The sequence below is a fragment of the Silurus aristotelis genome, assembly GCF_946808225.1.
Source record: "Silurus aristotelis genome assembly, chromosome: 21".
Classification (NCBI taxonomy): Eukaryota; Metazoa; Chordata; class Actinopteri; order Siluriformes; family Siluridae; genus Silurus; species Silurus aristotelis.
The window spans coordinates 8,784,062-8,796,024 of NC_139594.1; the positions used below are offsets into that span (position 1 = coordinate 8,784,062).

Here is an 11,963-nt window from a genome sequence, read left to right on the forward strand (position 1 = left end):
CACTGAGCAACAGTCCAGTCCTTTTTTGTCCTTTGTCTTGGTAAGACACCTCTGACTTTGTCTCTGGTTCAGGAGTGGCTTTACACAAGGAATGCGTCAGTTGTAGCCCATGGAGACGTCTGTGTGTGGAGGCTCTTGAAGCACTGACTCCAGCTGCAGTCCACTTTTTGTGAATCTCCCCAAATTCTTAAATAGGTTTCGTTTCACCTTTTTCTACCACATTATTTCCTTCAATTTAACTTTCCATTAATGTGCTTGGACACAGCACTCTGTGAACAGCAGCTTCTTTAGCGATGACCTTTTGTGTCTTACCCTCCATGTGCAGGGTGTCAATGATCGTCTTCTGGACTGTCAAGTCAGCAGTTTTCCCCCCATGATTGTGAACCAGACTGAGACACCATTTAAAGGCTCAGGAAACCTGATTGGATTTAATGAGCTGATTAGAGTTTGACACCACAAGTCTCCAATATTGAACTTTTTCACAATATTCAAATTTTCTGAGATACTGAATTTTGGGGTTTCATTTACTGTAAGCCATAAAATGTAAAAGAAATAAACACTTAAAATATATCAGTCTCTGTGTGATAACTCTATAATATGAGATTCAAATTTTTTTTATTTGAATTACTAAAATAAATCAACTTTTTAATGATACTCTAATTTATTGAGATGCACCTGTGTGTGTGTGTGTGTGTGTGTGTGTATGTATGTATGTATGTATGTATGTTTATATATATAATCATATACACACAGTGCTCAAATTGAGGGGGGTCTTATAAGGGGGTCCCCAGTTGTTGTGTAATTTATATATTTTTATTTAATAAAATAATCTTGGGGACCCCCATATACAGTGAGGAAAATAAGTATTTGAACACCCTGCTATTTTGCAAGTTCTCCCACTCAGAAATCATGGAGGGGTCTGAAATTGTCATCGTAGGTGCATGTCCACTGTGAGAGACATAATCTAAAAAATAAAATCCAGAAATCACAATATATGATTTTTAAACTATTTATTTGTATGATACAGCTGCAAATAGGTATTTGAACACCTGTCTATCAGCTAGAATTCTGACCCTCAAAGACCTGTTAGTCTGCCTTTAAAATGTCCACCTTCACTACATTTATTATCCCAAATTAGATGCACCTGTTTGAGGTCGTTAGCTGCATAAAGACACCTGTACACTCCATACAATCAGTAAGAATCCAACTACTAACATGGCCAAGACCAAAGAGCTGTCCAAAGACACTAGAGACAAAATTGTACACCTCCACAAGGCTGGAAAGGGCTACGGGGAAATTGCCAAGCAGCTTGGTGAAAAAGGTCCACTGTTGGAGCAATCATTAGAAAATGGAAGAAGCTAAACATGACTGTCAATCGACCTCGGACTGGAGCTCCATGCAAGATCTCACCTCGTGGGGTCTCAGTAATCCTAAGGAAGGTGAGAAATCAGTCCAGAACTACACGGGAGGAGCTAGTCAATGACCTGAAAAGAGCTGCGACCACCGTTTCCAAGGTTACTGTTGGTAATACACTAAGACTTCATGGTTTGAAATCATGCATGGCACGGAAGGTTCCCCTGCTTAAACCAGCACATGTCCAGGCACGTCTTAAGTTTGAGAATGACCATTTGGATGATCCAGAGGAGTCATGGGAGAAAGTCATGTGGTCAGATGAGACCAAAATAGAACTTTTGGGTCATAATTCCACTAAACGTGTTTGGAGGAAGAAGAATGATGAGTACCATCCCAAGAACACCATCCCTACTGTGAAGCATGGGGGTGGTAGCATCATGCTTTGGGGGTGTTTTTCTGCACATGGGACAGGGCGACTGCACTGTATTAAGGAGAGGATGACCGGGGCCATGTATTGTGAGATTTTGGGGAACAACCTCCTTCCCTCAGTTAGAGCATTGAAGGTGGGTCGAGGCTGGGTCTTCCAACATGACAATGACCCGAAGCACACAGCCAGGATAACCAAGGAGTGGCTCTGTAAGAAGCATATCAAGGTTCTGGCATGGCCTAGCCAGTCTCCAGCCCTAAACCCAATAGAGAATCTTTGGAGGGAGCTCAAACTTCGTGTTTCTCAGCGACAGGCCAGAAACCTGACTGATCTAGAGAAGATCTGTGTGGAGGAGTGGGCCAAAATCCCACCTGCATGGTGTGCAAACCTGGTGAAAAACTACAGGAAACGTTTGACCTCTGTAATTGCAAACAAACAAATATTAACATTGACTTTCTCAGGTGTTCAAATACTTATTTGCAGCTGTATCATACAAATAAATAGTTAAAAAAATCATACATTGTGATTTCTGGATTTTTTTTTTTATTATGTCTCTCACAGTGGACATGCACCTACGATGACAATTTCAGACCCCTCCATGAATTCTAAGTGGGAGAACTTGCAAAATAGCAGGGTGTTCAAATACTTATTTTCCTCACTGTATATATATATATATATATATATATATATATATATATATATATATATATATATATATATATATATATATATAATTTTTTTTTTTTTTTTTTTTTTAGCAGCTACAAAGTATGTTTAAACAGTGAGTGAGATAATTTAGAGTGAGCATGGGGCAGTTTTGTTCCTGCCCCTAATCAATCGGTTCCTATGGCTTAGCAGATCCTGGTTGAAAATTAAAGTTGCTTCATCAGTGGAATTGGTAACAAATTGAAATAATGAATTTAAGCCAAATTACGCCTAGAAATCGTGCTGCTGTCTCATGATGGCTAATTAAATAGGCTGTAGGAACAGTTATCTAATCAGCCATCATGTGGCAGCAGCAAAATGCGAGTTCGAGTTTCATCTTATATTTTACATCAAGTATTAGAAATGGTGAAAAGTGTGACGTGTGTATATGAGTGCTGGTACCACATGAGTTGGGTGGAGTATATGAGAAACCGCAGATCGGGTCATTTCCCACAGGAGTGTTTACATTAATAAGCAGCATCAGAGCTCTACACTAGTGATGGCTTGTTCTCGACTCTAATTCGAGTCGTTCGTTCTTTCATCACGTGACTCCCATGGACGCGATGCAGTTATATATACCTGTATAAATTATTGGAGGATCTGATGATTAAAATTTAATTTTATTTCAAATGAACGAAGAAAATCGTTTATTCTGATGAATCAGATAGCACAAAGTCAACAAAATAACCCGATTTTCCCAGCACTACTCTACACACTCAGCTCTTACCAACACGTGACAGCTCAACATGCTAATTTAAAGCGACCAATGAGCAGTGGTTTTAGCATCACGTGATCACTCAAACCCGGAACTAGCTGTCATGTGGTTTGACACAACAAACACTTTTGACTGTAATCAGCATTCATATTTATTATGATTATATTCGAGTTATAGTTTCTAGAGAAAGTTACTCTGATGTGGTTGGCTTTGCTGCTTAAGTATGTACGCTCCCGGAAAAGAGAGTTTGATCAAGCAGGCGAGGTATGAAATTTGGCTAGTTTACTATTATGTTTGCTAAAGCCTGATTTAGTCGTATAAAGAAGTGATTTAAAGTCATAATAAAGCTGCAACATGTAATATATATTTTTACCACAACTCCGATCCATGTTATGAGATGCTGATCGAGAAAGTAAACGAATGGCTGTTTAGAGAATTAGCTACTGTCATGGTAATATTTTATACTTTTGTTTTTGTAGAGAAATACAGGAAGAGGAGCTCCAGAAGTTTTATGTCCGCGTTTCTAAACAGCTTCACTCTGGTAAAGACCCAGGAGGAGAGGTGATCGATTCCCTTCAGAGGCTCCACTTGATTGTTTCTGCTACAAAATATGCCAGAACGTAAGATGCTTTATTGTAGCTCAGACTCCCAGTGTACATGGAGCTGTCTCAGCAACACACACACACACACACACACACACACACACACACACACACACACACACACACACTCACTCACTCAAAGATACACTGCAAGACTTAGTATTTAAAAATATTTAAAACTAAGGATTGATATTGTGAATATTCAATATTGCTGCATTATTTTTATGTCCCTATTTAAATGTAAGTGAATGTGAAATTATACATGTTAACTATTTGGCACGAAAGGTCAGATTTTCCACATGTCTAATCTCTTCTGTGAAGAGCATGTTCATCTGACACTTTGGAGGATTTGATCTATAATGGATCATTAGTTTTTACACGAGCGTGCAGAGTTCATGCCAGCTCAAGTTCACAAAAAGGGGAAGAACCAAGAATGAAGAATCTCTAATCTGAAAGGTTCTTCTGTCCGCCACAATCAATCAAATTTGCGAATAAATTGTTATATTAAATTAGGAAAGAATGCAAAATAGAACCATTCTTATTAGTGATCTGTCTGATCAGGGGGTCAATGAGTAAAATATCTGTTTTAATGTAAGATTTAATACAATCAGATAACAAGGTAACATTCAGAAATAATGTGAAATTGAAGGGACTTGAGCTTATAATGACTTCCTTTTCAATGTAAAATGCTGTGGTAAATGATTGAAAAATGAGGTTTTTAATCAGACAGACTAAAACCATAAATCTTCCCCTGGATCTACCCCTGGCATTCTATCAATTATCTAGAACACTGCAAATAATTGTTTTGTTCCAAGCTCTATAGCAAGTAGAAATTGCAACAAATATACATCAATACCATGATGATCTCTGGTGCTAGGCTTCCAGCAGATCTTGCAAAGAAGCTCCAGATGCTGCTGCGCTCTCCATCCTATGTGGAGCAGTTACAGGTCCTGTCCTCGTCCATCCTCAGGGAAAGTCTGCCTCTCAGTGCGCATGATCTCTATAAAGACCTCAGCCATGACAGCAGAGCACTCAGCTACATGGCCAGTGTCGTGCTCTCACAGGTAAGTGCTGTTCAGCCTTTACAGACTTCTCCAGGTTTAACGCATCGTCTGAAATAGTGGGCCGATTTCCTACAGGCTAGAAGCAAGGATGATCTGCTTCCTCTTAGTCATAATTTACTGAAGAGTCTGGAGTCAAGGCAGCCTGAGATACAGATCCCCAAACACACGCTTCCAATTCTCTCAAAAATGTTCAACTTCTGTTCGGATATCCTTAATGAAGGTGAGCTCAGGGTAATACCAAAAGTTAGAGAATAGTTGCTAATAAAAAATGGTTTAATTCTAAATGTTTTTAATCCAGATCAGGTAAATCTCATCAGTCGGAAACTGGCTGACTGGCTTCGATATGCCAGCATTTACCAGGGAGCCTCGATGTCCTCTGGCGGATTTTTCACCAGTCCCAGATCACGTCAGGTAAAGCACAAACGCATGATTGTAGCTGTACAGTTAGAAACACAATAATATTGATCGTAGATATTGAATTAGAATCACTGTACATTTTCTTAGATATAAAATGAGTCATGAATATTTATTTATATTTACACTAGTTTATGCAACACAGACCAACGTTATTGTTGTTCACAGTCACATGCTACATATTAGACTTAACTATTTACAATCCACATTTTGTTTTGGACACGTGGTAGCTCAGTGGTAAAGAACTTCCATTGAAAGGTCGGGTTTAAATCCCAGCACTAGCAAGCTGCTGCTACTGGGCCCTTGAGCAAGGCCCTTAAACCTCAACCGCTTATTAAGATTTAAAAATTCTCATTAATTGTTAACTGATCTACATTATGGGAATGTCCTAATCTGTTGTGAGGATATGTTTTTCCTATCCTTCCTACACAAATACCCTGCTAACTCATCATTTCTAACCAAATTTCTTAAGCTAAAAACTGCCCGTTTAATTTATATTCACTGGCCATTACACTAGGAACACCTGTCCCATTTATAAATTTCCACAAATTAATGAATCGGCCAATCATATAGCAGCAATGTGTAAAAAGAAAAAAAAATTCAGCAGATGCATGCTAAGAGTTTCAGTTAAACATCACATCAAACCACAGAATCTCAGTGGCTTTGACTGTAGCATGGTTGATGGTGCCAGATGGTAAGAAAACCCCCAAACATCTACTGAACATACTATGCATAAAGGAATTAACGCTGCTGCTATATGATTGGCTGACAATTAAAGGACTGTGTAGGGGCTGAATATTACATTTGCCAATGATTGTAGATCTGAATGAAATCTTTAGATGCATAGCTGCTCACTTTTTACCCATGTGAACACATTCAGTTATCAAGATGGACAAATCATATTTGAATGTTAGCAAGTAAAAGAAACATGACTGCTCTCAGCACTGCATGACTGTGTTTCCAGCCAGCACTAATGACTGAAGTGGATGGAGCTGTGGCAGGAGATTTCTTCACTGTGCTGTGTGTGGGGCAGAGCTACACTGAAGACCAGTGGATGAACATGTACACTTTTTCAATGATCAAGAGCTGGCTGCTTACCTATGACACGGATGGAACATCGAATGCCGAATCAGGTAGCAAGTTTCGATGAGAATGCAGTTGTTACTGTACATTTATTTTGTTGCAGATGTACCAAGCAGCCTGGATTGAGTTTGTTAGATTTGTGCTTGATACCATCTAGTCGTCAGTTTACTTTATGACCCGAAGAAATAACTCTGGATTGGATTTTTACTTTTGCTAGCTCAGCTAAAAAGACCACAGGTCGTTCACACAACTTCATTTCAAGGTAAGCAGCAAGCAGAAAGCTCCACTTAACGCTTGACTTCAATTTGATTTACAGCATAACATTTAATCCTGTCTAATCTGAAGAAAATGTTAAATCTATTATGGTATTATTGCTACAAATAATCTCTACACAAGATACATTTCCAGGACCTGGTTTGGGCCTTCACGTTCTATTCACAAATCAGAGCTTCTTTGTGCTGTGTGATTTGAATTTATTTTCTAACAGTAAATCAATAAATGTTTACCATTATTAGTAAATAACAGCACGTGTTTCCTTTAATTAAAACTGTCAATTGTACTTCAAATGATCTCGTCTTTAAACGGATTCTTTCGTTCATTTGTTCATTCGTCGTTCTTTCATTCATTTAAAGCAGAAATATACTGGATTGGATACCAGACCCTCACAGGGCACCATGCACACACATACACAATTATAAATTAATTTACATCTGGGGGGGGTGTCACATCAATTCACACCCAACATGTGTTTTTAGAAGGTGGGAGAAAACCAGTAAGCCCAGAGGAAACCCATGAGGATGTGAAGAGAACATGCCATAACTTAAAACTCTGGATTGGACCTGTGGCTGTGTAGCAGTAAAGCCATTTATTGTGTTGCCACTGACTCACTTTTACAAAAAATCTTATGCAGGGTTGTGGTGGATCATAGGGATATTGTATTTAAGGCAGGAATATACCCTGGACTGGACCCCAGTCCATCTCAGTGCATCATGCACACATGAGTCTATCTACTCGCATGTTTTTGGGAGGATACCTCAAGTTGGTTCTGACTCTTTAGCTTTAATCGATTCTTTACCTCAAAATGACACTTCTATTTTACAATCGGCTGTGTAGATGACCGGTCCGAGTTGGACAGTTCGGTGATGTCTATGGTGTCTGCAACCTCCTCATCCAGTCGATTGCTGCCCCCAAAAGAGCGTCTGAGGGAGAAAGCCTTTGAGTATTGCCACCGGCTTATTGAACAGAGTGACCGGAGTGAGTTGACCACCACAAGCCCATCCAACAGACTGCTTCAGTCTAAGCATTTAAATGATCATTGTCTTTTATTCCAGAGGCTGTAAAGAAAGCAGATGCAGAGCTACAGAAAGCGGTAACCAATTTAATATTGATCTTTTAATCAATGTTTTTTTTGTATTTGATACCTGTTATACCTAAAACTGTTTGTGCTGACATTTGCATGTACAGTATATAGTAACAATGGGTTTGTCTTCAGTCAATGTTCGGTGCTCATTTTTGTGAAACATTTATGAGCTTCGTCTGTAGTGAACACCTTCTCAATATATGGATTTAATGCACTTGTGTCCTGCTCATAAAGCCATCCTTTTTGCATATATTAAGCAGTGTTTAGAGACATTACCTGATCTGTTCAATTGTACCAGAATATTGCACTCAGCAGGAGTAAATGTTATTACAAGCATGTGATATTGCATGTTTAATATGCATGCATGTGATGTGGCATAAGTACTGTTCTCTGTTGTCCAGTGCATTGTGGAGTCGGTGTCCATAATGGACATAATTTGCAGTGAGGATCCATCCTACGTTTACCGTGGCTTTCCCTGTATTAAAGCACTGTATGGCAGGCTGAGTACAGATCTGGCCTTTGCTCGTGTCCTGCTGCCCATCGCTCAGTTCTACCTTAACCATAGTAAGTGTCCTGCTGCCTGCAACAAAACTTTTCTCTTATCTCCCATAAGGTCTTTAAAAAAAACCAAAAAAAACTAATGTACATTACACAATCTCCTATACATCTAACATCTCTTGTGTAGAAGGGATCATTGCACTAAAATTGACTAAGTTTCAGTCTTGACACACTACCCATATTGTGTGTTGATGGCACCATGTCTGTGCATGTTCTTTACCCAGGCGAAACCGCTGCTGTGGAATCAGAAGCCGTCTTCCACCATCTCTTTAGCCGTTTCCCAGCAGAGCTCTTCAACGAGCCCATGCTGGCCTTCGAATTTGTTAGTTTTTGCCTGCACAATGTGAGCGTGCTGCAGAAGAAAGTGGCCATATACAGGCAAAGCTTCCCCAACCTGCTCAAGGTGACTTTTTCTCTCCACAAAGCTCAAATGAGTTGCCCGATTAGCCAGCGGATGGAGTGATGCAATGTAACTTACTCTGTGTTTTGTCCAATAGTTTCTGGCATGGAACAGTCCAGGGCTGATCTCTGAGTTTATGGAGCTGCTGCCTTCTTTTCTGGCTCCTGAAACGGCGATCGAGTTACTCCATACGCTGCTGGATCTTCCCTGCCTGGCAGCAGCCCTGGATCTTCAGCACAGGTTGGCAAGATTTGGTACCTTATACAACATATGTAATTATTCTAGGTTAATGATGTATGTGTGTATAAATATATACGCATTTCACCCTATGAAAAAAATGGATTGAATGCAAATATTAGACCTCATTTCTAGGTTTCTGTAATTAGAAAAGCCACATGTTCATCTGCCTGATGATCAATGACCATGCAGTTGTCTTGTATGGGAAACTAATAGACTTTAAATCAGCAGCATGGCAGTATTTAGATTTTTTGTATATTTAAATATTAATCAAATAAATAAAAACAATATCTATTGATCAATTATCAAAATAATAGTTTAGTTAAGGATTTTTTTCCTCCTCTATCACAATGCACTTTTTTTTATTTATTTTTTATTGCTGACACGACAGATTCTTCAATTAATGAAGAATCTCAGCTAGCAGTCGTTGCAGTTACAGCGCAAGAGTAAAGAAAAGCACTGTATTGACTGGTATTGATGAATCCCATTACAGGTCAGCATGGTATCAGGCTGCAGATCGTGCTGTGTGGGACCAGCAGGGTTCCAAGATCACAGCGTCCCTGGATGCCTTCCGTCAGCCATCTTACAGAGGTCTGTTCCTCTACATCCTCAGACCTGAGGCAGGCACCGGAGACACCATTGACCGGTGAGACATGCTTGTTGCTTGTGATATTAACAATGGAGTCATTTTTTGATGAATCCCAAAGCAAATGAATCAGTGTAGAAACAACTGGTTATTTCCTGTTAAATAATAAAAAAAAAGTCAAAAGCAATTATAGGTTCGGTGCTGCTGTAACTGCTCTATGCTGCTCTTCAGGTTGAGTATGCTTCATGATGCTCTGGAGGGGATGGCCGAAAGTCCTCGTGTGCTGTGCTGTGCTCAAATTGTTCCTGTCCTGTTACATGTCTACTTCAACACAATTATGCAGGTAACAGTATAAAGATGTGACTGGAGCTAAAATTTGATTTGGATCAAAACCACAGGCATATGTCCAGTCCTCAGCATTGGCACTTGAGACTGAGTGTAAACCTGGCACATATATAAGGGAATTCTATATGTTTGTAGATGGCTGATGGGAAGATGATGAACCAGCTGCTGCTGGTCCTGCTGGAAAGAAGCAGCCTGCTGTACAAGATAAAGAACTTCAGCACTGAAGTGCAGAGGTCAGTAAGTCCTAACACTTCCACCATACCCATGTATGAATATTTTGATAAAATATATTGAAAATTGTATACCTGTTGATTTGAATATGTGCTGCAGAGTTTTCAGTACACACCTGCAGGCCCTGTGCAAGCTGCACCCACCGCTGATTGTTGATCAGTACAAGGAGCTGCTGGAATTCACCAGCACCACGACAAACATCTACACTAAAGAGGACTTCTATACACATGTGGTGAGGGAGAATAGAATAACCATGCTGGATCTTTATTCTATACAGTGTAATGTAATATTGCTTAATCAGCTAAACAGCAGTACGTATGTTGTAGGTGTGGGTAATCGGGGCGTATTTGTCACTTTCCTATGACCCTCGCTGTACCGTGGAGCTGATTACTTCCTTTTTCGAGGGGCTTGAGGCGGTGCTGTTTGAGATCACACAGGTACGCCAGTCTGCCAGCCCGCCTCGCTACTCACCACGACTGCTCACTGTGCTCATGACGGCGCTGGCAAAGTTGGCATCCCGCAGTCAGGACCTCATCCCTCGGTACACCTTTCTTTACTAATAATCAGTAGTAATGCAGTGCTATAGGGTGCTGTTTAATGAGTACAATAATTATACAATTAAGATTACACATTACAGATAAAGATTGTTAAACTTGGTATTAAGGTCAAATATGAACCAACAGAAGCTCTATTTCCTCTTGGATGTTGGTCCATTACAAGCCAGATTTTATTTTTAATTCTCATTGGCTGTTTGATTAAATAATTTGCTTGTGATGTTTTATTTCTTACATATTTATCCTCCTTTACCAGCACAAAAAAAATTACTTTTGCTCATATTCAAAAACATTTCTCTGTTGGAGTGAATAAGACTCCATGTGTACAAGAACAATGAAATAGGGCAAGTTTTTTATGGAAGGAGAGGTCAGGGTTAAGAAGACATGTTTAGGTAACATTATACTTTTTACATGTTTACCAAGTAAATGATTCTAATACTCCAATTCCAGTGTATACAAGCAAAAAAACTTGTGGTGTTTTTTTGGGTTCTAGAGCTTCACTTTTTCTGTCGAAGATGCGCTCATTTGCGCACAGTGGACGCGTGGCAACGTGCTTCAGCGATGAGGACAGCAAAGAGATCATCACACGAGCGCATGAGCTCATCAACCTTCTGAGACTGCCAAACGTCGCCCAGTTCGTGTTAACGCCTTCCGCCCAGGGTGACTGCCCACGCTGGCACCGAGACACCAACGCTGCCCTGCCACAGCGCATGAGGGCCATCAGTGGCCTGCTGCAGTCTCATTCCAGCTTCCTGCCTGTTTAGAACTCTTGCGCTGCACAATGGGAATATGTGCTATTCGGTCTCTCAATCAGAATCACTCAATCACACTGGCATAGATTATTTTGGCAGGGAATCTTGAAAGCCTCATATTAAACATTGCTATGAATTGACGTTTAGGTGGTGTATTTGTATTGCTGGAAGCCCCTGAAGCTGTAAAAGTGTTACACATCATACCTTTTCCATAACATAACATAACATAACATTTTCACTTTCTGACAAATTTGTCTGTTGTGTACAAATCGGAATTCCTACACAGAGGTCTGAAGCACCTTTGGCATGAAGAAAAGTTTATTTTTCCAATGTTTTGTTGCTGGGGTTTTTTTTTTTTGTCTATGCAAAGAAAGTGTTTTATCCCATTTATTTAAAATGTATCAAAAAACATTCATAAGTAAAGACAAACACTTCCCACAATGAATTTGAAGATCTTTTAAGAAAGTCTGGGATTTAAGAAACTACTAGCATGCTGGATTAAGAATCTTAGAAGAGCAACAGTTTTCTGATTATAGTTTATCCTTTTATATCGGATCATAGTTTCTCCAAAAGTATT

The 11,963-nt window shown here is 39.7% G+C and overlaps 1 protein-coding gene across 2 annotated transcripts; it reads left to right on the forward strand.

Annotated features, from left to right (window-relative positions):
• Positions 1 to 3,264: 3,264 nt before the first annotated feature.
• ap5z1 (adaptor related protein complex 5 subunit zeta 1) lies at positions 3,265 to 11,936 on the forward strand. Of its 2 annotated transcripts, XM_083524398.1 has the most exons (18): positions 3,265 to 3,464; positions 3,680 to 3,820; positions 4,680 to 4,866; positions 4,942 to 5,086; positions 5,165 to 5,277; positions 6,245 to 6,413; positions 6,581 to 6,625; positions 7,477 to 7,617; positions 7,695 to 7,732; positions 8,125 to 8,287; positions 8,506 to 8,684; positions 8,779 to 8,921; positions 9,412 to 9,564; positions 9,736 to 9,847; positions 9,985 to 10,082; positions 10,180 to 10,312; positions 10,407 to 10,621; positions 11,128 to 11,936. In XM_083524398.1, exons 1-18 carry the CDS (start codon positions 3,424 to 3,426, stop codon positions 11,396 to 11,398), a joined length of 2,487 nt encoding a protein of 828 aa, XP_083380524.1. In that variant the 5' UTR covers positions 3,265 to 3,423; the 3' UTR covers positions 11,399 to 11,936. The 2 variants fall into 2 exon arrangements, with proteins under 2 accessions (XP_083380524.1, XP_083380525.1); XM_083524399.1 differs by lacking the exon at positions 6,581 to 6,625.
• The last annotated feature ends 27 nt before the right edge of the window (positions 11,937 to 11,963 follow it).